The sequence below is a fragment of the Opisthorchis viverrini genome, assembly GCF_000715545.1.
Source record: "Opisthorchis viverrini unplaced genomic scaffold opera_v5_83, whole genome shotgun sequence".
NCBI classification, from domain to species: Eukaryota; Metazoa; Platyhelminthes; class Trematoda; order Opisthorchiida; family Opisthorchiidae; genus Opisthorchis; species Opisthorchis viverrini.
Window position 1 is genome coordinate 934,985 of NW_008751739.1, and position 27,223 is coordinate 962,207.

General features: G+C 41.9%; 1 protein-coding gene across 1 annotated transcript in view; it reads right to left on the reverse strand.

Moving 5' to 3' along the window:
• Positions 1-4,205: 4,205 nt before the first annotated feature.
• The window catches only part of T265_13606 (hypothetical protein), a gene marked incomplete at both ends in the record, with an annotated part of 25,877 nt that continues 2,859 nt past the window's right edge, over positions 4,206-27,223 (reverse strand). The window contains 8 exons of the mRNA XM_009169662.1: positions 4,206-5,254; positions 5,588-5,932; positions 13,608-13,749; positions 14,052-14,133; positions 17,608-17,750; positions 20,914-20,969; positions 23,517-23,580; positions 25,637-25,811. Of these exons, the coding sequence (XP_009167926.1) occupies positions 4,206-5,254; positions 5,588-5,932; positions 13,608-13,749; positions 14,052-14,133; positions 17,608-17,750; positions 20,914-20,969; positions 23,517-23,580; positions 25,637-25,811 (2,056 nt within the window). The remainder of the gene's footprint in view (positions 5,255-5,587; positions 5,933-13,607; positions 13,750-14,051; positions 14,134-17,607; positions 17,751-20,913; positions 20,970-23,516; positions 23,581-25,636; positions 25,812-27,223) is intronic.

Here is a 27,223-nt window from a genome sequence, read left to right on the forward strand (position 1 = left end):
GTGTATGTATTTCTCGAAAACAATGCAATTTGGGTTCAACTAGATCATAAGGTTGACGGAAACTCGGGGACTGCGCCTACCTGATGAGTCCCAAGAAGGGCGAAACCGGTCGTGGGTTGTGAAAGAGCTTTCTGAAACCTTGTAAGTAGTCTCCTTTACAACCAAGTAGACGACCCTCATGGTTGTAAAGGAGACTGAAAATCCATCCACAGCCCACGACCGGTTTCGCCCTTCTTCGGGCTCATCAGGTGGGCCCAGTCCCCAGGTTTCCGTCAACCTTATGATCTTCTTGAACTGCGCTTACTTGATGAGCCCCAAGAAGGGCGAAACCAGCCGTGGGCTGTCAAAGAATTTTCAGCAACCTTGTGAGTAGTTTCTTTTATGAAAAAGACAGCCTTCGGGAAGATAATTTTCTCGTTATCGAGTTGCCTTCAGTACCGTCCGGCCAATCAGCCCCACCCTCAGAATCAAAGTATAAAATGATTATAGTTCCTGAAAGGATTCTCCTACTACCCACTTGTGGTAAGCACTTAATCAGCGGCGTAATTTTTTAACTTGTTGCCGTCAGAACGGTAACCATTTCCCTGCCGCAACATTATCAGCACTTGTTTCAGTTTGATCAATAATTCTGTTTGACAGAAGTATCAAATGGGTACCGGAGCGCAGAATATATCCAACTAAGGTACGAAATCGTTAGCTATTTTGTTAGCTTTCTAATAAATCTTCGAAAAACCTGCTTAGAATGACCCATATGGGTACATTTCTAGCGCTTTTTTGAGCAGTCTCAAATGATATCATAACCGGAGTGACATTGGTTTCATGAAACGGCATATATCTTGGTACTCAAAGTATGCGGTTATTGACTAGCTTTAGCATTCACCTAGCAAAGTGTTGAAAAAATCTGCAAATGGATGGTATTAAAATGTTCCGCGGTAGTTCGAATTAATGTTTTGTTCAGAAGGTCTCTACCGAGTAGCTAATTTAGTTTTCCCACAGTTACTCCTTTGCGAAGGGGTACTGCATCTCGGAAATTCTGTCCATATTTGAACAGATTCTCATGTTTTGCACAACTTCTTTAAGGGGTTTAGAAGTGAATGACAAATAAAATAATGCAAAGCGCAACATGAATATGCCTTCGCCTTACTCCAGTGATCCCTTCCTTTCACGAGAATTCACTTATCGTTGGGAGCTTAGGTAAACTGTGCTTTCACGTTTTAGTGTCCCACTTCTGTGGTCGTACCACTGGTTGTTTGTAATGTTTCCGTTGTGTAGAGTTATATATATATATATATATATATATAATGTTGCACCGACTTCCCGATCGATACTCAAGTTGGATCCTAAAGACGAAACTACCCATATTTTAGTGAAATTATGCTTTGGAATTAAAGCAAATCCTTTTTGCCCGGTTTCGGAAGCTGACGTCCCTTATTTCACTTTAATTTTGCCAACATGATGCAAATGTTCACGTTTTTTAAAGTCAGCATTTATTAGATATATCCTAATCTTGTGTGCGTTTGTGATTGCCAAACATGATATATGTTTCATCCGCTCTTCGAGCACCTCTCATATTTTAGAATTTTTTCTTTTGAAGTTTCAGTCCACTGACAAGGAAAGTCGGATCCTCAAAAGCTTGACAATGGATTTCCGAATAAAATTCAATAAAATTCCAAGCCCATGGCAATACCATCGTCAGATTATCCGCAGTGGCTTTGCAGATGATTTAGATAACCTAGTCTGGCAGTTTGAGCCGCGGACTCGAATCTTTCTTAAGTTACGTGTGCTGCACACTGTCGGAGATTCGCAGTGAGAATAAAACAGTTGTACAGTAGTCCTCGGCTTTTCAGCAAAGACTGGCCATACTTGCTGTGTAAAAACTCTATTGAAAATCACCACACCTCTTCAGGCCTCTTCGGATTTAGCAAATAAGCCAACATGTAGTGAGAAAAAGAAACAAACCCTAAAAACCGAGATGTCAGCAATAAAGACTGGTTATCGAAAAGTGATAATGGCGATGCTGTGGAATAAGGGTAGCTCTGGTGTGCTGCTTGGTTGTTGGTTGAGACCCACTCAACCCCGAACTGACGATGTCTCCTCAATTGGTGATGAAACGTTTGCAATCTAACTGCCAAGCTCAGCGAACAGACTAACAACCAAGAAGAGTGATACTGTCCACGCGAATGCAGAACTGCTAGATGAAGTTGTCGCCAGAAGTTAATCAGTAACCTATCGGCAACCACTTTCCGACCCGTCGCTGTTCAGGACACTTTAGGAAAAGTACATAAACGGACATTTCTGTTCCTTTTAAAATGCCATGAGGAAAATCATGGTGGATTCTGTGCTCCCTTGAATCTTTGGCAGCTTTTCAAGTTATTTACAAACAGTTCTGGTTAGTATGCAGATTACTGGATGACTGAACAAAAATTTCAAGATTATTCAGCCAAGTTTGTGGCACTGGAGTACGTCCAATACGGTTATCAGGCGGAGTGTATCAGTTAGATTGTTTATGTGATTCTTCTGAGGCAAACGATTTGGACAACTCACCGAAGTGTTCTGTGTGGTGGACCAGTTGGTACTCATGTCTGAGGGCAACTTTTCACCCATCTCATCATTTGGGACGCCACAGTCCGGAATCGGTCGTTGGGAATACGATACACTCCGTGAGTTATAAATTGGGGACGGTCTAAGTAGGTGTGATGAATCCACAGATGCTTGGGAAAGCTGCAACAAAAACGCTAGTCTAGACAACATTCTCTTCGGAATCGAAGTCATGTCAAGGATAAATAAGACTGAATTGGTGAGAAGAGGTTGAAGCTGTCCGTTTGCTGAAATCTTAATTCCGAAAGATGAAAACGTTCGTACAAAGACCTTCAAGTGGGTAGCCGCGGATAAGTTCATCGCTTTTATCTACCTAAATGCTTCCATGCTTATCCACTCAAAGAAACTGAAGTCGAATCATTCCGCTATACAAAAGATTTTTTAGCAAAAGATGATCAATTACTAATTCATGTTTGATCTGAGACATAGTCTAGATGAACCCAAGTATATCTTGTAAGCTACGGTGTAACATCACAGAACATCAACACTGGAACAGTGGTCCTTATGATCATTTTCGATGGAGTGGCGCTCTTCGCATAGCAGGTTTCCACGGGGATCTCTGCTGTGCCGGGATAGAGTTTAACCTGCATTGATTTCATTTCAACTGGAGAGAATTATTTATCCCTTATCTACGTAACTTTTGAATTTATGGCACGTTAAAATTAACGCGTACGAAAGCATGCATCAGGGTACTCAAATCTAGATGCCTGGCCCAATCTGATCACATTGAACTAATATGATCGCGTAGACCAACCACAAACTTGTTGAAGAATACTTAGGTCATCGGTTTTTGAAATCCCTGGACAGCTGGCTCACTATCGTTTTCGCCATTCCTGAAGCCCATCAGATAGGCCTGGATCCCGAGTATACAACAGGCTAGTTTCGTACTTGAACATAAAATTTTATATTCAGTGCAAAAAGATACATCAGCAAATGAATTCCATCCTAAATTTTACGCGCGCGATGCTTACGTTTAAAGCGTTCTTCAACTGAGTGTCGTGTACAAGGGTTGCTTAAGGTTTCAGTTGGAAGCATATTTAAGATACCTAAGGTCGGTTAAAACTCTGAAAATTTTCATAAGCAAGAGCTTCGGCTAAATTTCAACTGCCTCTCCTATCAATAACAAATTAAGTTGCAGATGGATAGTTGTCACAACATACATATGTTTTAACTTTTAAATGGATAATAAGCTTAGTGGAATTTAAGAGATATCACCCACTTGATTGGCACCAAGAAAGGTGAAACAGGTGACAGACTGCCCAGAGTTTTAACCCACTTATCCGTCTACTAAGGTCGGTTAAAACTCTGAAAATTTTCATAAGCAAGAGCTTCGGCTAAATTTCAACTGCCTCTCCTATCAATAACAAATTAAGTTGCAGATGGATAGTTGTCACAACATACATATGTTTTAACTTTTAAATGGATAATAAGCTTAGTGGAATTTAAGAGATATCACCCACTTGATTGGCACCAAGAAAGGTGAAACAGGTGACAGACTGCCCAGAGTTTTAACCCACTTTATCCGTCTAGCATTTGTTTTTTTTTCAAAAGAATCATTTGCTGTTGGACGTAGAAAACTTCGATCAGAGTAAAATTAATGTACCTACCTTTGTTCCATCCTTCCTCCCTAGGAGATCAGTGTCCACACAAGTGTCCGCCAAGGTGGTCCTGTTTTCTTTCAACATTAGTCTCTGTTTTGGGCTAGGCTGTTCATTGGAATCATGATCAGCTGCGTCAACTGCGTCACGAAGTGGGACATCTGATATTCGACGTGGACGAGACTTAAGAATCGGAGTTTGGTCAGCCTGGTGTCGTACCGAATGCAACTCCTCGTGCTCCGGGAGGTTTATTACGTTTGAACCAATCAGCTGCGGAGTGTAACCGGTTGATTTTCGGTAGCCTCTACGTGAATCATTACCGATCCAGTCACATCGTGGACGTTTCGCACTGCGACCTGTATGTCCTTCTGCTTGACTTCCCTGGAATGCATGATCTTTTTGTGTCTGGGAGTGTTGCGCAACGTTGCAAGTGTTACTGTCGGGACTACCACTATCTGCGTCATCATGTCGTTCACTTTGAACGCTTTCAATACCACTGCTACCGGCACTACTGGCGCTGTGCTGACTCATGCTCACGACTTCATCATGTATAACTGAGGTAGAATCTGACATCGAGCGAATCATCTGACTACTACATGTTCCACCCGAATCTAAATGTTTTGGATCGAATCCATAGCCCGATTGATTAAGCATGGTGTCCTGTGTGACCAGTTGGTGCCGCAGTGTGGGTTGGTCTATACTGTCGTACGCGTAAGGAAAACCAATACCGTTCTGTGCAGACAAGGCGAGAAAGTTTGTCATGGAAGGGCCACCAAATGTTGCTCCTCGTGCCAAGCTGTTGGGTTTTGGGGATGAAGCTAGACGTTGAATCCTTGTATCAGCACTTTTGAGTTCTTGTGGCTCGATTTCCGGACATGCAGCAAACAGAGTTGATCCAAAGGCGATATTTCTCGATGGCATTGTGTAGAGTGCCTCTGCCAGATCTGCTGCCCGTTTAAGAATAATTTCACGAGGTAACCGCTCAGGGTCCCCTGGATGTCTTGGGATTATTTTGCACAGACGCTGGAATCCGTATTCAATTGTTGGATCGGTGATAGCTGATAAAATGTGAAAGAGAGAATGAATAAAGCATCAGGTGTGTTCTAAGGCTTGACGGCCGAAAGCGGCATGGTTCACGTTAGGCAGTCGAGCGTTCCACAGAACTATACACGTTTTACTCAGAACTTCTTCGGCTATGCAAGATCCAGGAGCTGTACCTAACTCTAAGTTACCTCGTTTTTAGCGTGTCACCATCATATCGTTACATTTTCAAACTCCTTTGTTAATCAACACATTTTCAAAGCCAGTATATCTGGCAAGATATCCTTCGTGGCTATGAGGACGGAAACAAGTTGAAGAACGAACTGACTTACACATGTAAGCAAATCGACCTGGATTATTCTTGCAGAATGTCTTGTTTTTATAGGCCATTGTGACATCCACTATGCCTGGAAGATGACGAGGCGGTGTTTGAACTCGCATAGCGTGTGGAGTGAGCAGCTGAGGAGACAGAGTATGGAAAAAACGGAGAGGTACAGACAACGAAGTTTTGAAGTACATACGGTTCAATGCTGCTTCATGATTAGGACTTACCTCACCCCATACGGCAGTCGAACCAAAAATTACTTGTAAGCCATGAAAAAAGTTCTCTCCAATAACCGTCACTGTCTCGCCACCAGTTATCCATCCTTCGTTCGGGCTCAAAGCTTTGATGATTGGGGTGACTGGCGGACAAACTGGAGAAAAAAGAAAGCGCCATTTAAAATTGATGAGTGAACATATCTAAAAAGTCAAAGTTAAAATTACTGCAATGACAATCTCTGATTACAGCGAAGTTTGTCATTTCCCGTGTGATGGCGGGGCAACAAAATGCAGCAGTTTGGTGCATAGGGGCGATTTCAATATGACTGGGACCACTTTCCAAGTGCACGCTCCTTTTTGAACACTGACAGAAACTTGGAAATGCGTGTGCATGGATATACATGTGTAAGTATGCGTGTATTAGGCAGCCATCAACCCCTCAGTATCCTTAAATGCTTCGCCACTAAAAGCCCTTGGTTATCCAGACTAACGTTTTCTTATTGCTATATCAAACTAGTTTTCTACACTACATTTCTACTACACTACATTTTCTAGTATTGTATTGAATTACAAGAAACCATATTTTCCTCATGTGGGTTTCATGTGTACGTCTGTAAATTATTCGCTCTGAACATCCTGGAGTGTTAGGTCCGCAACGGTGTCAGTGATGTCTTCTTATGTTCATCGTTGTACAGACTAAGCTGAGTGCTAGCTATCACAATCTGACCAAATGTATGTGCCGGGAAAAACTTATCTTTATGGTGAGGGGTACCAGACCATTTTTCGCGAACACTGTGTGTACCAGCTGCTCACTCGTCCCCAAGTGACTTGACGGTAATGGGCCACCAGCTGAGCGTATTAATGGCTTACTTCACTGGGTTTACATCGAGTACAAGGTGCACATGTGGCTTGTTGTGAACTCCCAGTGGCATCAGCATTTTTGCGAGTCAGCGGTTGGAGCGATTTGGCAGACAATATGGAAATAAATGCCAGCTATTCTATGAACTTTTATGTACGTAAAACACAGTGTGTAACATTTAAGCTCGAAGTTTGTCCGAATTCCTAGTCCATAACTTCCAAACTACTATGCCCATGTGCCACTCAAAATATCTCCAGCAACTTCCTAAATGACTGTTTGCATGTAGATCGGATACACAAAGTTTTACCGACGACGATGATACTACAAATTCATGCCGATATCAGTCCTCTCCTAGTACCGAACTGGCCGGCAAAACTGTGTGAATTTCCGGTTGACTTCGCTTCAGCCGTCACAAGGGCAAGATTTTCTATTCCGCTGCATAATATCTTAAAATTTCTCCTCTTCAACCGGAGACCTATTCTTTTACTCAAGGATACGAGTCAGTTTGTCAATTAGCTGTGATTCATTTTTCCGAGGATAACATCACTTTTTTGTAATGCATGGTTTGAGTGTCATCTGATTAAAAAAAGGTATTTTAAAGGTGAGGGGAACGAATTTAGCTCTATCATTTGCATAACAGATGAGCAAAGACATATCTGGCAACAAATTATTACAGTAAGATGTCAGTGCTATGGTACTTGCAGATGCAACAGCCATAGGACTCACTTGTTACGCACGCGGTATCTGGTATGCGATCGTTAATACGCAAAAGTTTAAGCGGTAATGACGTGGTTTTGAAGTTGCTATCGTGGATTGGTGCCAAATTATTATGTGTTGCTAATTATTATTGTGCGTCAAAGTCCAAATAAGTACGATGAGGACCGTGCGAAGAATAAAAACTTCATTACACTTGAGCTTCATTCCTAGTTTATCCTGGGTACTGCACTAAGGGTGTAGTGATAGATACTACTGAGGAATCATACAAGTAGTCTACGGAAAGTGATCAAGCTCCGCCCCTCATCTGAGAGAAGGTGAAGTCATTGCGGGAATTGTGAAACTGCTCCGCAGTGTCCGTTTACCAGTGTGTAATAGTCAATGAATATTCAGGAAAGCTTAAGAAGACGCGTGAGAATTTTCAGTTTTTAGAAACTATGCACATATGAGATGTTTACTGTCTTACATACTAACTTGTAAATGCTTAGTTCGTGTTTACCAATAAATAACTTCGCACCGAAGGTTTTTCCTCCTTTCAAAGGTAGCATTCCCAAAAGCCTCAAAACAGAGCAAATATCCATTCACTGATTTGATGAAAGATCTGCCGATGAATGAGAATCAGGCTTCCTGTACCAACCGTCAAAATCACACCTAAGGACTGGTGTAATGAAAATAGTGAGAATGCCAATGACTGTAGAGCAAATTTATTGAATTGCTACCTGGGATTTATGTTGTCAAGGTAAAAGGTTAAAAGTGGAAAGATCAAGATTTAAGATTCAGCTCTACAGAATAAACGGCCCGTTTACTGAAACGGACTTCTATCGCCGAAAGAGAACAGGCGTTATGACTAACAGAAAAATTAATCATGACAGCATCATTTTACACAATACGGACATGCTTCCTACTGATGTTGGAACCTGGAGTGATATCCAAAAATCGATCCTGATATAATAAACTAAATCGTTCGACTATTCTTTGAATTAGTCGATTTCCATCTTTTTGTTGTTGCTCGGTTCGGGTTTCTCCTAAACCTCTTATCCACTGCCAGCCGACTCGCCTTCATATAAGGAGTTGTCACAGATACAGACGGCCTGAAATATTGCAAATCACGATGAGAATGTCTAGCTTGTGGTATATCCATAAAGTGCAGAGTGGAGCATGTTGACTGTATTTGGAAATGAACAAGTGTTTGAAGAAACAATGGAGCTAAAGGGAGGCTCTTTGAGTTTATTATCTGTGACACTTCCAACGAAAACGTTGAACACATGCTGGCCCAGTTCTCAAGCGAAACCAAGTGCAAGTGTGTTCATTGATTTGGCAGGGCTAAACAAAAACTTTCAGTAGTCTACTACCGGCTTTATCCCTTTTTTAGATACATCAAATGATTTCCGAGCCCCCGAAGGACCAAAATCAGCTGTGAACTATCGAAATACTTTCAGCAATCTAAGGAATAGCAATGTATCAGAAATGTAGTTAAATTCTCTAAATGTTATCCCAACTGATATGTCAAATGGCCTTAGTACGACAAACTCAAGTGTAAAACACTACAAACGACAGATTTAGTGAAAGCCCAGAAAACATCCAATTGGTATGCTTTAGAGTAGTCGTCCCAGCATACTTATACATTGGTTTTACCCCACAAAAGCTGGGCGTGAAAGAAGATCGGGGACCAGGCCTTCCAGACGAGCTTAAAACTATTAAAAATCTTTGCTTGTGCGTGGTTTTTCATCTGCTCTATGAGTAGAGGCACGTGTAGTACCGCATTCAACAGGATAACAGCTCTGTTCATACCTTCAACATAGAGCTACATTTGCGGCCTCTTTGAATCCCGTTCAAAGCATGATATATTTGGTAGTTACTGGGATTTGATGAATGCTGTCCAAAGGCAACAGTCTCCCACGAGTGTAAACGATTATCGTAAAGTTACCCAATAAAAGCCGATGCTTTCATTTCAACGGTGCTTGATTAGAAGTGTAGTTATCACCCCGAACATCAGCGACAAATATAGGGTTTAGCATGGAAACTTATTGTCACCATGTTTCCTTTTGCAATGTACACTTCGCTCATAGGCATCTTTCGCACCATCTTGTTTTACATGGAAAGACTTTCCAAAACCACGTAACTTATTTTGATGTAGATAAACCTTTTGTGGCGTAAATTTAACCTGAACGATTTAAATTGCCTGCCTGTACAGTACAAAACTGACTCACACGCGCATTTTTGCCATTTTAAAGCCGTAAAACTAGGTGAATCTCTGAAGCTGGAAGAGAGTACAAATTTTCTGTTTTTTCGAATGCACAAAATTTGTTCGACTGAACAACAGCCAATGATGTATAGGTCACTTAATTTGTAGAAACTCCCTACAATCGATCATTTTTTGAGTGAGGCCTTTAGTTTTTTTACCGAATGTAATCCTTTCCGTGGAATATCCCAAACTACCAATTTGTGTTGAATCATTTCACAAAACTTTTGGTGGCCACAGGCCTCATTATTCACAGTCCAATTGTCCGCTTTTGCCTTCCGGGCAAAATGCTGTCCGAACAAATTTTGTCGTTTGTTTTGTAAAGCCTCTGCCTCGTTTTATATGCACTGTTATTGCCATAACATTTATTTGCCACTATCATTTAAATTTAATTGTAAAACTACATGCCTTGAATGGTCGGGCTGTGGTCTACAAAGATCCTCAGACTGCACCAGTTGGCTCGCGTAAACGCCCAAAGATTTGTATCTGGTTCGCACACCTCAGTGCTTCCTACTAAATTAGCTGACATTATGTCACGTTGGCATAAAGGCTGAATCCCCAACCTGCTATCAGAAAGGGACATTGAAACCGCGAAGTCCCCTTTTTGTGCAAAAGCCACCATTGGGCTACCCAAAACACCAAACTGTTTATTGACAGTCAAAAGAAAGTAACCAAATTCTAACAAGGATGTAGTGCGGGGGTATAAAATTAGCATTTTTAAACCTATCAGATAATTCCACAATAAGTTTTTAAATCTGAACTATCTGGATTTCTACACTCTCTCGTAAACTCCTATGCAAAAAGATCCATTCCATCCATTTCTTCGTCCACCATATCTTCCGCTTCACACTTCCTGTCGGGAAGGCGGAGGCCTCGTAGCACAGCATATGCTACTTGATTGTTTTTTGTGCCTCAGAATCCCCCCCAAAAGGACTTAGAATACCATATGTCCGTAGTTCGAATCCCAGCCCAGTGAACGATATACACTGCTAGTTAGCTCCAGTAATGGCACGACTAGAGTTCAGTCCTCTTCCCTTCTAGTGTGAATTAACCAGGAAATTTGCAGCGGAACAAGATGGCCGTTTCAAAGTAAATGATTTAAACACAAACATCTTCAAAATGATGTGACAAATTCCTGAGCTTTTGACACGGAAGAAGGATTACTTGTTTGCTCCATAAGGAAATCGTTACTGCCCGTCCAACTCCAGTCGCACCGTCTAAGCGCAGTGGTCACATGAACGATGCTTTAGGAAAAGGGCCTACGGAAAATGTCGTTTGTATACAAATAGGCTGATAAAGAAAAGGACAACGGTGTCTAAAGTGTTTAGCAGATAAACATTGGAGTCCAAAAGATGCTGGTTTGATGCGGGCTCCTGACATGGTCCCCTACTGCGGCTAAACAGAAGGAATGCGTGTAGCCGTCTGGTGAGTGCACAATTTCTACAGGTCTTAAGTTTCTGTGAGCAAAGATTGGTCTGACAACCCACCCGGGCACTGTACACAACCAGCTGAAGTGCACGACACATTTTTCCACCACAATGACTTCTTTGGCTGGCCCATCTTTAAAACGGTTTCTTTATTATATACCCTACCAGTTGCAATGAATATTCGAGCAGGCAGCGATCATCGTGTTATTGTATTAGCTATGGTGGTTTCACCAGAAACTGATTAAACATTGGCCTCAACACCCGAACTTTATTACCACACGAAAGTTTACACAAGTGGGTGCAACGTAATAAACCAAAAAATAAGATTTTTCCTGTCACATCATTGAAAATTCCAACTTGAAATTGATGAAAAAGCTCTTCTGCTAACGCAGTTTGTGCCCCATTCAAATAGTTGTGCCCTTTTGGTAACCGACATCTCTATTTGAAAAACCTCAAACTAAATTTTTAACTATCACCTCGCCTGATAGCAAACAATGCGTTACTTGGACGTCAGCTCTATAGTACTCAGTTGCTACTATCTTATTTAGAAAGCTTGTCAAATTTGGAGTTCTTTTTCCCTCACTGATTCCCGCTTGTTTATATGTATTTCATTCTCCTGGGCACATTGATTGTGGCTATGCTAGTCTGAGACTGTCGGTAGTTATAGCCAGGGGCCAAAATACTGAGTTTTAATAGGCTGGATGGCACGTGACATATTAGTTCCGACCATCAGTCGAAATTATCCTCCAGCCACTGAATTTGCACTGATATGGCCGAAAAATAAACTGTGCTGAAGAATTCTGACCAGAATCCTGTGTTGTGTCTAGAGCACGATAACACTGGTTAGCTTTGCTGAATATTTTGCCTAATTGGCAAAAATCCGAAAAAGTCGGGAATATTTACAATCACATTTAGGGCACAGTTTGAAGCTTTCCTAACCGTGATAGCCACCAATTTCTATTAAGTAGCTGGTAAGTGACATTTTTCAGCTTCATTACTCACACCGTATTTCCTCCAATTGAGAAAGAATGTCAATGTTGTAAGCAGACACCGTTTAGCTAACGAATAAATGTCGGTTTGTATCCCCCTCCATAGGGTTAACTGGAGTAGTTGTATCGGTCTCTTTCATGGTTCTCATAGCATTCTAGAGAGGTAACAGGAAACTCAGAGAAAGTTTTCAGATTTTATGGCCTTGGAAGTTAGTAGATGGCAGTATGTTAAATCAGCGTAACAGACATCTGATTATTCGACATTGGATTAGAATTTGAAACCAATGTAAAGTTCAAATAATTCCGGTCATATCTATGATTTTGTCACTTTTTAGAGAGAGGATCACATCTAGGAAGGATCTTATTACGTTTATTTTCTGTCTTTTTCAGCGCCTGTCCTCCCAAACTATAACTTTTCGGATGGCTTCTCCTGTGATCTAAAATTTTTGGAAGTGTAATACAACGTGAAGATAGCCTCCTATGGAGCTGGACAGTTATGTGTGCCAAAGTATCGGTCTGAAAAAATACCATAAATTAAAGGCATTCTGGCTGCCTGACCATAAGGCAACAAAATATTCCTGGCTGATATACGTTTTATACCGTATGCTAATCAACCTGCTGTGTAAAACCTCCTTCCGGAATTTCGCATAATTCAAACTGCTGATTTGCATTTTTTGTTCATCAACCGCCTCTGTTCCAAATCAATCTGTTGGCAGTCATCTTCAGGTTGTGCAGTTCTTTGCAGTGCTCGGCTCTTCACCTTCCCCTGGGAAATACGCCGAGCAAGGCTGATTGTGATAAGCCATTGCACCGCAGCCTTGTGCGCCTGAACTATTTGTTTATAGGTTAACTGGTCTGAAATTAAAATGGGTGGTATCCACAAACTCTCAAAAAAGCACTGTTTCAGCTGGATGTTGTCGCGCAAATAGCAATACCACAGTAAAGGTTATTCAGGTCGGGTTCGAACTCCATGCCTGCTCTGTCTTAATTACCAAGAGTAGGAGCGTTTTCTGAGCACTCTTCGTTCTCCAGTTTACTAGCCAACAGACACATACGGTGAACTTGACTGTCTTTCACATATACACACGTTTGTGCACCCTATTCAACTCCGTGTTCAGACTTCATAGAATATTCTATTCTCAATACGGAGTTCCAAATACTGGGGCGCGAGAATGATATGACAGTGCCAAGCACGTCCATGCTTTGAAGACAACCAAGACATGAGTTGGAGCATCTCTGCTTGTACACGTGTTTGCATGTTCAGCAAACCAGCTGAACAAATCACCCTCTTTATTTGAGCGTTTTAGGAGGAAGGTGGAAACAAATTAAATATTTAAAGGTCTTATGCCTCTCAAGGTCAATTTTGTGTGAGATAGAAAACCAGGTCCTGATGCATTGATGCATATACGATGAATTGCCCTACCTCACGTAGATGTTTTGGAAAGCGCTGAAGAAAACAAAGCCATCGATTTTTTGTATACAGGTACAATGGTGCATGCATTTTACTGCGCGAAACTTTCAAACGAATGTTAGCCTTCCGATAAAACCCCGGAAGCAGACATATGCAAACAATAGCTCAAGCTTAAAAATTACACTCACCTCCATCCGCCGGATCCACCCTTCTTGTCCGACGTCCGTGCTTCGAATTGTTGTGCACAAACATGTTATCTGAGATACAAAGTAACTTTCGTTCGATTGCCGGAGAACAAGAGATGGCAACCTTGGAGAGAAACGTGGGAATCTTGTGTTATAAAATACCCGAGAGACAACAGGGTTTCAGATTCCTCTTGGTTATAATTTACTAAAGCATTAAAACATTGCATAGCTCACTGCGAGTTACACAAAATTCTTCCTCTAAAATAGTAAAATGTTAGCCAAGTAATCTTTTTCTGATATGACAGGAGATTACTGTGTTTCTGCTCTATTTAGGTGGGGGGTAGTCACTCTACTGGAAGAGCTTCTAAGGTTTGCAGTTATCGCTCAGTACAATTGGACCAGTCAGTTGGGGTGGTTGTTACAGGAATAAACCAAGAGCTGGCTCACCTGGAATCGCCTCATGTCTCTCGGATTTCCGGCGTTTTTCAAACAATTCTGGTTGCACTTCATGAAAAATTTGAGAAAGTATCTGCACGTAGAAGTGTGGAAGGAAGGGGGTGCGAAAATGTGGATTGTTTATTCTGACGGCGAAGATTTATTCACAGTGGAGACACGTTTAGCTGTACGTGGTTTAGAGATAAACATTTCGTTTCAACTAAATTGTACCACCTGGGACAAAGCAACTTCTTGCAATGTGTTCCAGGCATGCAAGCTCCTGTTAGCGATAGGACATACGTCAGACCTTCATCTGTCGAGATACTTATCTGAGGTTTCTGAGCGGTAAGACAACACTAAACCTGGTAACTGTGTTTTGTAAACTAATCCTGATTTACTGAATGAGCGTCGTTTTGCGGGGCGAACATTTTACATTGTTTTACTTAATACCCCATACGAGGTACCTCCACTCAAAGGAAAGCCTTCGTGGACTATCATTGTCTCCTAGATAAGAAGGTTTTCCTTAAGGAGAAGGCAAATAACATGGACCGCCCTGACGTATTCTATTCCTTGTTAACGAAAACTCAGCTTTATTTAGCTGTTATGTTAACCTGCTTCACCGAGTAAATCGTTGTGCTTGGATTTGACCTAACCGCCAATTTGGTGCGCATCACCTAGTTCACTGGGAAATTTTACAGCTGCGAAACTGACTGATAATGATAAAAGTAAAATGGACGATAAAGCGCAACACGATAACTCGGTGTTCACGGAGTTACTAAAAGTCATCACTGGTGATTAATTACCGAATCTAATGTTCTTTTATTCACAAGTGACCGAAGTGCAGAAAGCTAGTTAGCACAAATACACTCACATGCAAATCAGTTTGGTTTTACCGAGGGGGACTCAACTGAATCTCCAGTTTATGATATTCTCCAACTAAATGTGCTGCACAAAGGAAGCCGCATGTTTCAGTTGGTACGATATTCGAAATATCGCAGTATATTTTCATAAAGGAAACTACCCACAAGGTTGCTGAAAACTCTTCTACAACAGATTCATTTGAGTCTCCCGTGAAAACCCAGTCATTATGTCAATGAGTGTATTTGTAGAAATCTGTCCAATTTAAGTTTAAGTAGAACATAAGGTTGACGGAAACTCGATACTGAGCCTACCTGATGAGCCACAAAGAGTGAAACCGGTCGTGAGCTGTCGAAAAGTTTTTAGCAACCTTGTGATTTTTTTCTTTTATGAAGGTTAATTACCATTATACACGCTGTTCTCGTTAAACTAATGTGTATCAATAAACGACATGCTGGTTAAACGAAGATCTCTGAAGACTTCTGAAAACACTGAGGCAAATGAAACCACTGCTACTCTGTGCGGAATGTTGTGGTTGACCAGCATTTCGCGGAAAACACTTCTATTTCGAGGTATAACTCTCCTTAAACGGTTTTTAATCGAGCGAGGATCGTTGCACTGCAGTAGAGATCTCTGCTGATCTTCAGCAGTTTTGCCGATGGGTCCCGAAATCCCCAGAAGAGACAATATGGATGAAATCCTCGAGTGGGTCCGTGATGCATTTCAAGCTGCCCTAATAGCAGCCTGAAACCGAATTTATAAGGGGCATGCGGTCTTATGAATTTCATACCGGATTTCAAACGCCATTTGCTGGACTGTAAATTAGCAATAATCTCCTCCGAATAGAATTTATGGTCTATTTGGGAAGTCCATTGGACATCGTGAGACCCGTAAAACCCCGCTTTGATTCCGGAAAATTTGTTTCCTTAAGAGGATCGCAGTGACAAAACTTTCTCTTCTCAAAATGTACCTATCCCTTGAAGAGTAAGTTTTTTTTATTCTTGATCTCCCCTGGGATAACTTGCATACCTGTATACTCCCACACCTACTGTGATATTTGTACAATTAAAATAGCTGACCTACAGAGTTATTTTTGCAAAACAACTCTTCCTAGGTATGAACCATTTGTAGTAATGTTTAGTTGGCTGCTTCTGGAAGTCTATGTTCATCAAAGAGGTTTCCAAATATTCTCATCACTGGTGCATGAACAGTGACGTATTGTAGCGAAAAAGGCCTGCCACCGCTTTGCCACTTTGGTCTAACCAGCCACCTTAATTTCTGTGTAAATTTTAGACCACTTACTCTTCAACTCAACCGTGTAGTACTCGACGCGGACCATGACTAGACATGCCGCATGTTTTGGCAGTCTAGTTGTACTGTATGGTTGCAAAACAGACATGATGTTCATAGTACCAGGCGCAGGTACAGTCAAATAGTGTGACCAACCGGGTAGAACCAAACTAACCAATACAGCAAAACACTTTGACCAAGCCAAATGAAGATCAAACAGAGAAGTTGTTTTTGTTAACACGAAAATATTGTGCATGTCCCTTCGAAGTAGACTGCGAGGCACGGACGAATTAAACTGCTTGGAGGTTTTTGGTTGCCTTTTGAAAGTATACGCATCAACAAGGACACTTCTAGGCCTTTATGCACAGTCGCGAAGTCTCGAATGATACGGCACAGTGGCTGAGTTTATTCCTGTCCCTAGGCTGTGTGCGTAACACCGCCGCGTTTTTATGCGTCACTCCTAATGCACAGGCTCCAATGGAGCTGTCGCTCCACGAGGAACCAGCGGAGGCATTCGAACAGCCATGACCCCATACCGAGTTAATGCTAGTTTAATTACCTAACGTCTGCTGAGAACATCAAATGTTTGATACGTTTGATAGCCTCATCGCGGGGGGCTTATCGGCAGAACACTGAGCAATAGTGGAGAGGACGATTGTTGGTCTGTGTGAGTAATCCATTGAAGCGCTGAGTTGATGGCCTGTGTTAACCACAGTTCCTTGTGGATGGTGGGTGGAATGACTAACAAGTGTCTTACAAACATCCTTCACAGACAACCTAGGGGAGGTCAAGCTAAGTAAAACGTGTGTTGCTCAAGGCACGCCGTTTCGGTAAGCTAATTGTCAGAATGAACTAGGTTTTCGAGCAGACGGCTTTGTGGAGAATGCACTGTTGTGAAAAATGGAAAAAAATTAGGATTTTATAGGAGAAATTTGGAGTTGTTGGAAACATCACTTCTTCAAAATAGGCAATTAGAATACCTTTTAAGGCTTAGTCCGGTAAAATGAACAGAACGCTCTGACAATTTTGCCCAGAAGAACCCAAATTCAATAAGTTCGAATATACAATAGAAAAACAAGGTAGTTTAATGAACAGCCCTCCACGGAAAGTATTGATAGATGGACGTAAATGAATCGCTTACACGGTGAATTTTCTAAAGTTTACACATACCTAGCCTTACGTTTGGGCGTTGGTCAATTTAAGTAGTTGGAAGGAGTCGGCTTCCTGTAATAAAGCTGGGACAGCCTAGAATCAGGCCCAAAGTTATTGCCCACGGAAAAGCGATCCCCAGAAGAAAAATTTTCAACCGGCAATTATGGTGTCGCAGAGCCTATCAATCTGCACTCACCATATGAGCCCCACTTACTGGAGATATATACCGTGGAGATATACTGTGGCCAACACTGTGAAATTACATTACCTGTCAAGGACCACGGGGTCAGAGGGAGTCTCATTGCGGTTCCCACAACTCTTCTTTTCACAACACCGACTGCACATTACTTCGTGCGTGAGTAGAACCCGACACATTTCCGGATTTTTATCTTGACCTTCGTAGGCAATAGGCTAAAACGATGAGGAATGGAGAGTAATTGCAACGTTTGATAATAAAAGCATTTTGTAAGAAGCTTTCCAAGGTTTACAACATGAAGACAGTCCTTTTGTGAAGTAATAAACAAGTGTTTTTGAAATTTTAAGTCAGGACATGAATGCTGACAACTATTGCCTCTTTGACACACATTCAGACACAACGAAACTTGAACAAGCAAACGACAGTGTGCATTTTTATGAGGCATCTTTTTGCTGTTCAGTTTTTTTTCAAATGCCTTGCTGTTTGCAACTAACTAAAGAGGAGTGTTCGCTGCGCTTGTTACTGAACACGAATGACTCTTCCTATCGTGTGACCGACCAACAACTGAGAAAGTTACTGGAGCATATCCGTAATAAACCAGGTAAGCAGTCTACGACACACCTTCTGGCCCGTCAACGATGCTCGCAATGTGCAAGGCAGAGGTATATCAATGTGCTTGTTAGGTATAGCGTCACCATTAATAACTACATGTCCATTCGAAACCCTCAAGTGATCATTAATTCTAAGGTTGTTTTTCTGGTCTTATTCAAGGCAGCTTACACCCAGTGATGCCATTTACCATTGAAGAGAGTGCAAAGTTTCAGTCGATCCATCTTTCAGTCAGACTTTGGTGGGTCCCTTTGTCAGCAGAATCGGATATGAATTGTTTTGAACCGTAGAACGGTGATATTTTTGTAAACCATGCGGCAGTAACATGCAACTTTTACACAGCACCACATTTAACCGCGGAGGAGAAGTCCAGTGGCAACTTCCAGTACATCGATATCGCACCGACTGAGAACTAGTAGAGACAACCTGAGATGTCTTACGTGGTACAATCGATACGTCAAGTTCCACGGATTTTTCGTAAGGTAACCTGACTTACGAATCCCATAGAATCTGCACAAATGATAAGCTCGCTGAGGAACTGCACCGTGTCTGGATAAAAAATGAAAGAACTTATGTATCCAAACCAGTTTAAATGCACACATTTGAGCAAACACTCAGAAACGGAACACCTTTCATTTGAATGATTGACACTGCTCCTGAAAGGGTAACCCGTTGCTCGATTAATTTTCTGAGGTGACCATACAATGTAGCTGAGAGCCCAGTTCAGTAGCAGCCAATCGCTTTCAAGGATAAGTTGCCAGTTAGCGACTCATCGTTTGCTTGTATATATCCTGTAATTCATGTGGACAACTCAATTTGACTTCAGAGCTTCTCACGGTTTGTGTTGGAAATGGGTTTGTCACAAACGTGACAGGCATGGTCAGTTACCAGCTGATCGACACAGGCCACGTGGCTGAGATATGTGTCCATCGTAATTCCCCACGTACCACAAAGGTTTCCAAAATCCTATCACAAACAAGAACCAGAAGTAGCTGAAGTGAGCACGATTCCGATAGCTCTGTCTCCGTCGCCAAAAAGGGCCTTATTGGTTTCTCTGTTCATCGCTGGCTTTCCAGTCCCGAGTTAAGTGTCTACCTGTTTTGTAGCACTCTTTGAAAATTTGCGACACGGTAGTTTCCCATATGACACGGCACTTATCCAGTGGGATGCCCTCGATAAAAGCGTTTGTAATATTCTGCTCTCTTGCAGTTGGTGGTACCGAGATCATACTATAGGCCCTTGAATAACGTATGCAATATCTTATTCGTTTTTACTGAATTTTCAGCATTCCTGATCAATAATCTATTGTGGACATTGGACAAACTGCACATTGGGACGAGTGACCATAGCTGGTGGACACTCGCGTATTTTCCCGCTGCTATTGTATCGTTCCTCAATTTTTATTAGTGGAATCATGTTTTACCAATAGAGTTTGTTTGACTTCAGTGGCCTTCTGCATCCAATACATATTGCACTTTGTAAGTGGCAATTAGACTGAATTCATGGTTGGGTCTAACATCCGAAGGATCATTGGAACTGTGGATATATTTTCGAATGTAAAGAATTCAATCATTCGAATCCACCCAGGTTATTCAACTCAACTGAATGGCTCGTGCAAATATCCTCGCATGTAACTGTGGTTCGTCTGAACAACGTCTGGTTACTTTCAGTCTCATTAATTGCCCCGTTAACGAGAAGTCACCAGCTGCCTAACACATTATTTTTGAAGTGGAAAAACTATCATCGTCACCATTTTTGCACATATCATCGTCATCCTCATCAACATCAGTAGCAGTAACATAAACGGCAACAGCACATTATCAATGAGAGAAGCGCAAGTAATCCTATGCTTCTGGAACAAGGCGACCCGACCGACACCATGGACGGCCAATATGGTTTGAAGGTAATCCTCGCGTAGTTGATAGTCAAATGCGGGTTAAGTTACTGTCAGGACACTCAAAGCTGGACAGGCGTATGAACAGGAACTTCAGTTAAAGACCCAAGCTCGAAAGTCTGTTACCAGGGCACCATTGTTTAGTCGAAACATTCCGTTTGCTGTAATATGTTCTGGATATGACCATGAAGTCACACAGGAAGTCCTAAGCTAGAGCAATTTTATAACATAGGCGTCATCCACATCGGTGAGTTTTCACACAGGTTGCTCAACAAATTTCTGTGCAGATCTCATGTACTTTCGGATGTAAAGACGATGTTTATTTTGAAAGGCCTTTTTACGAAACTGCCAGTATTTTTTCGTTCCGCTGTAACAAACTTTCGGTGCCCAACTGCCATGTCACTTGAAGAAAGCGCGAGAACTGCGATACTGCCAGGTTATTCAAGTCTAGAGAGAAGTCGAGGTGTAGAGATCGGGTCAGAACCATGCATCTTCCGGTCATTAAATTCACGCTCTAACCGCTTGGGCCATTTCGCTCCCCCCATAAGTTCTTGTAGCGGTGGTCCTATGTCTCATATATGACACCAGCTATCACGCCTCACTAGTATGGTGTGGAGTAAGTAGGGTAATAAGCGTGCCCAAAGAGACTTTCTTGCAACAAAATTATGTCTAAAACAGTCATACAAGACGGTTGGTTTTAGTTCCCCCGGTAAACGACAACCTCGGGCTTACGATCAACCATGTCTGGCATTTCACAGTTCGTTGTGGAGAGTTAACACTTATCTATAATTTTCCAAAGCGTATCTGGCTAGCAGTGGCTAACAGTCTGACATAGTTAACATGTACAGATTCAAAATTGGCCGTAAGCCACTGACCTGTTTTGTTGCAGAGTCAACCAAGCGAACGTAGAGGTCTTGATCCTGCTGTAAACCTGAAATGGGAACAACAATTTGCTTGAGTCAGTTATACTTGTGATCTTATTGAAAACTCTCCCACAACTCCTTGCATATTTCAACTCACTTGAGCTTACGCGAGTTGACGAGTTTCTCTCAAAACTAATTTCCCACTGGGGCATCAAATTTTACGCATTAGGTGGTGACCGGAAGATCAGTATAATAGTTTAACCTGTCGATTATAAGAACATTTAACTACACTATGATGAAAAAAACATTGTACTTTAAAGAAGGGCAGAATGATAAGTTTGAGAGCTCGAGTTTTAGTTCATTGTGATGATTCTCCGATGCTAGCTGTCAGTCGTATTCAAGCTGAAGGCTATAAGAGACCAGCAGTGCATTTCGTTAACCAAAAGGAGTAAAGTTTGAATTTATTTCTGGGGCGATTGATTAGGTTCTATGGATTGTTGTGTGGCTATTCCAAGGAAGTTGTGATCGCTGACCAGCACACAAGCTGCTCTGTCAAAATTCACCCGATCAGCGTCTTGGAATGGTTGCAAATGTCGACTAAACTAAGACAGAAACTTCATTTATCACAATTGATCCACTAACCAAATGAATTCATTACATAATATCCAGCCTATCGTGGGGCAGATTCTTCTGCACCTTTCCCAGGCTGGGTGGTCACCATATCTTCGCTAAACGGGAACTTCTGCGTTTTTTGCCGATTTAGTTTGAAAAAAGCTAGCATATCTTTCTACGGCACCGTGCCATGTAGACCTTTAGTTAAAATAAAGCCCCAGAATTCATTCTGCACTTACTGCATGCCTCGGAGACAGAATTTGAGGCATATCATTCGCCCATATGGCACACGCCGAACCGACGTTCATCCTGACGTAAAAGGGTTATTAAACCAGGTGGCCTATCTGACGGTGAAGCTCACCTTTATCACGCCTTTTCGTGCAAAATCATCAACAAATTTTAATGATATTCCATGAGGTTCGAAAGATATCTAAAAGTTTACGGACAAAGTTATGGCGATGGCTAAGTGACAAGCCAGGATGTCCCTAAGGACGTGTAGGGTCTCGAACACTTATGAAGCGCCGTGAATTCATTTGAGTCAATAAAGTACGATGCGATAAAAACCTCACCCGGACTACCAAATGAATTGGATTATAAACGTACTTTTGAGAGAGAAGCAGACGCAGTAAAACTGGGTGTCATCACCCCCGGTAATCTGTACGCCTCTTGTCCCAATAACAGACGTTTAGAAGATTATCATCCGATGTTCTAAAGAATTATTCTACAATACTCGCCAGACACATTCATTTGCGTACGAATCTGGTTTTGACGGGAGACTCAGCTGAATCCAGCTGAATTTCTGGTTTACGTCGGTCTTTTTGTGTCCAATTTGGATTCACGTAAAGCAAAAGGTTGGCCGAAACTCAGGAGTTCCACCAGTCCGAGGAGCCCCAAGAAGGGCGAAACCGATCCTCGGCTGTCGAAGAGTTCATGAGTAGTCTAATCCACTCAAGGTTTCTCACTGACGGTGATCATATTGATCGGATCGATCACCCGATATTCAGGCTCAGCGTCCACACTTCAACTTTGAAACGTGCAGTCACTTTTCCCGCTGATGCTAGTAGTGTAGGTAATTGAAGTATTTTGCTCAAGTGTTTGGCTCGTACGATAATTACTTTTGTTGTCCAGAAGTCAAATCAGAGAATTAGTCAGGAAAAGCACGCACGATTTCGTGATCCAGTTTAACTCACAGTGCTGAAACATAAATTGCGGCACTATGGAATAAGAACTAGGACACATTTTTCCATCCATCTTGTCAGTTCATCCGTCAGCTACACACCTCCCTCCCCATGCAGGAGTGGATTGATCCGCCCATTAAGCCTCATTCAAAGACAGTAGTGTCAAACAACTGTCGTTACTGGCTAATGCTTATGGCACACGTGACTATCCAATGTTTCGAGCCAGTTCCCCATCGAAATTCATGATTTTCTTTTCACAGAGGTCAGAAACAATGTCCTTCGAAATTCCTACAAGAGCTGACTTGAAAATGCAAAAAATGACTGTCGACCGGTCAGTGTAACTCGTCTGGTGAAACAAAAGGAAGTACTTTCAAAGCTACGCCGTAACTGAATAGTCTTCTGCTGCTGAAGAGTGTTCAGTGCAAAATCAGTTCAAGTGTCAGGTTCCTAGATTGAGTCGCTATCGTATTCCACGAAATGGGTGACCAGGAAGATTCTTAGGAGTTTTGACAAACCCATGGAATCGTTCAACTAAGGGTTTGGTGGTATTGTGCGATATTGGTAGATCGGATGCACCGAACTTAGCAGTTGAATGGCAAACGTTTCATCACCAACTGGGATAAAATCCAGAGTAGGTCATCTACCCACCCACTCGACCCTGCCCTGGCATTTTCACAATTGCATTCACCTAACTCAGTAAGGAAGTATGTGTGCCTCCTGCCACCTCGTAGTTGAGTTCAGTGTATCACTCGCTTGGAGAACGACTCGCTTCAACGTGCCAGGAAATTTCGCAGGCGTAAAGAGAATAAAAATATGATTGCTTACCATTTGAGAAAATCAGTCTAGCGCGATAGTGAATGCCATTGTTTGTCTTCTCTCCCTCCGGTTCCTGCAGTTTATGAAAGGAATCAAATAACACGGTACTCACGGGAGTGGACTTGGTGTACTGAAAACACCGCTTAGATGATCTTTAGAAGCCAGCATTGCTGATCAATTTGTAGTGGGGGTTATAGAAGGCGAAGAACACTTCCAAATACCGTACAAAGAAAACTGGTCGCACTAGCGACGGATATATTAGGAGAAATGTCGTTAGATACAGAGAGCACTGTAGTCATAAACAGCTCATTGGAAAAACCTAGCACGAGTTCGACTGGAAGGCATGCCTGGTCGGGTCGCTGTCCGTTTTACCGCACACATTCTGAGATTTCGGAACGACATCCTAATGTAAAATATTATTTTGCGGAAACTCCCATAATGACACAGAAAATATCACTTTCATCCTTGACAGGAATGTTTTGTTTGTTTGAATATATCCATTGTCACTTGTATCGAACTGTCAGTATAAACTGAAATCGCATGTGCTATAGCCGGGTTGAGATGGTTAAGAAATAACTGGGCCATGGAATGTCACTCAGCAATCGAAGCATCCGGGGAATCTGGGTTTAAAGTCACGCAAACTCAGAGATTTTGTACCGAAGATTAATTTCACTTGTCTCCTGATCTGGTTTCGGTTTACAAATGAGTGTATATTCGCTAATCTCGTGCAATTTGTTTTCAAGTAGAACATAGGGTTGACGGAAACTCGGGGACTGCGCCTACCTGATGAACCCCAAGAGCGGCGAAACCGGTCGTGGACTGTCGAGGAGTTTTCAGCAACCTTATGAGTAGTGCAACATCAATAATCTTTCTTCATGGTTATTTACAGAATACAGTTAATCTCGATCAACGTTTCCGTAGACATCGACCTGGTGTTGGGCAAAGTGACAAACTAATTAAGCGCAAATTTACACGAGCAGATGGTGTAAACCAGGTTCATCTAGCGTTTGCTATAGCAGCAGTGGTGCATTATCTATCCGACTGACGATGTTTGATGTTCGGTAGGGTTCATTATATTCGCCATCAGTAAGCTACAGTCAACTGTTCTAAGTTGCTGTGGGTGGAGTATGGCACAAATGGGAGATAGCTTTCAAAATGATAGCAACGATGATCCAAAATTAACGTGTCAAAGCAGCGCCTTGGCTTTGCAAGATAAACTAACCTAAACTTTCAACTCAGCAAAGGGCTTGGGAGCTTTTGCAGACTTTTAGGCGTACTGTGAGAAAAGATTATAGGTTTGACGGCAGTGGTTTTTATAACAATCTATACGGTGAGTTTCAAACCGAAATTTTCATTACTTGAGGGTATGTAGTTCCAGGTGAACGACGGGATGATGTTTACATTTGATTCAAAGGAAATAAAGCCTATTCGAGTCTGTCAGTCTCATTCAACAACGTAATAACCAGCTATTCGCCGTAATGATTAAGAGAATGGAAGGACAAATAACTTTCTATATGGTAAATTAGTGCCATGCATTTCAGTCAGAACAGTTTGTATGCTACTGCTGTAATTCTGTTTTCCCCCATTTGCTTGAAAATATATTAGCTTACAAAAAGAGATACTGATTGGTAAAAATAGTTTTGACCTCGTGGACAACTGTAAACTATATTTAGGCACATTGCACAAAATGCAACTGAATTACTTGACATACTGCGAACGGGCGATCAAAACTGGTCTCTTCCGTGAGGTGCTCCAGCATGGGAGTTGTTTCATATTTTGCTGAGCCTTGATGAACTTACAAAAAGTAGTATTTTCGGAGGGGCTAGCCTAATCGGACCACTTCAGAGAGGAAGGTGTCATTGGGCAACTATATTGCCCAGTCTTTCTTTGCAAATATGGATGTTATAGGCAAGGTTGTAATGAAAATGCGCATAGGTCATAGCATCTAAGCAGAGCTGAGTCCTGCGCTAATTGTAGGTTTGGAAATGTGAACCAAATTCAGCCTTTTCTTATGCTGCGCTATGACCGCATTCTTGTTGGCACTGAAGGAGATACAAGCTCGTAGAAGTGGTTGAAATTGCATATGGACTTCAGGTGATAGCGGGAAGGTCATTTTTTAAATAACTTACTTTGTCCTTCTCGACAAAATCAACGAAAGCAGCCCGTTCAACTTCAATGGGATGACGATTTTGATCATACAGTGCAATGACAAAATGGAAAAAGTTGCTTTTGCGCAGATTATTCGGGGGTTGCTTTTCGAACCGTGCAGACACAACTTCCATGCGTGGTGGACGTTGTGAGTATCTGTGAAGGGGGTGGGGCAAGATTTCAAGCGTCTTTTATTCGTGCTACCAACAGCAGGCTTTTTGGGCAGCTTTTTATCAATGCACCGGCTTAAATAGCTCCACTTCAATCCACAGCCTCAATGTGACTATACAAGGGCCAAGACAGTGAAAGACTCACCTTAGAAACTTACTTAGGGTTGGAGTTTCACTTTCAAGCCAAAATGTTGTGTGGACTAGAAGGATGGGTGTTTAATTTTTCCCATATATTCAAGAATTCGCACATTGCTGATGATTCCTAACAAGAATGGAACATTTCTAAGTTGCTTCTCGGTTTTTAGCATAGATTCAGTTCATTTACTGGATCGCATTCAAAGTGAAGCTTTCAAATTTATTCGGATCCCAAACAAAAGAAGTAATCTGCTCAAAAGAGAAAAAACACGAGTGCCGAATGCTCACTTTTTAAGGAGTCCATGCCCAGAACTCCGGATCGCGTTCTGTGAACTGCGTGGTTCAATGATGGTGGCGTTGGATACTGTCTAAGTCCAAGTTAATCGTACTTCAATCAGACACGCATTATCTGATATTGCCGCACTACGAATGGGAATTCCTGGGTTCCTGATTATGCATTGTTGACGCTTCCAACAAGAATAAAGCAGTGGCTTCAATTCCGGGCTTAAATTTCGATTATCTCCTCCAAGCAAACGTGTTGTGCAAAGGCTGGCTGCTAGTTCAATTGGAATGACAATCAAAACATCGCAAACCTTCTAATTGATGCCAAACTACTTAAAAGCCTAATGGATCTTCAAAGTGCTGGTTGAAAATTAGCTGACCACAAAATCTTTTGTTTGATCTCCAGACGAACTTTACTACTAAAAGATATGGAAAACAACTTGGTTTGAAAGCGAGAAGACGACGGGATATCTGTGGTTTATTCCCAAGAACCTCCACGCATACGTTTTGGTAGTGGGATTTTCTGTTAATTAACCAGCATTTCAACAAATAACAAACCAGTTTCCATTAACACATTTACTAGGTATACTGTGTGCATATACTAAAAGCGCCCTACTGAGTTCGAGGTATCGCCATACAAATAGTCATCACAGTCGACTTAGCAATTACAGTGATTCGAAACACATATGGGTTGCCCGAATCCGGTTGATGTTCTTCAGTTTCCAAACTACATTTTTTTCTGGCCCAAGGTGGAGAAATCGATAAAATAGTTTATACATACAGCATCGGAAGCGTTTCTTCCGGTTTTTTATGCCTACAACTCATCAAACACGGTATTTTCCAGTGCGGAGAATCTTGGAGGTTGTTTTCGGAACACAGTATGGAGAGTGAGTGAATTTTTTCCAAAATAAGCGATAGATCCTGCTGCCCACTCGGACCATCAATGGGTTACATGTCGCACAGCAATACCTCTAGACAGTA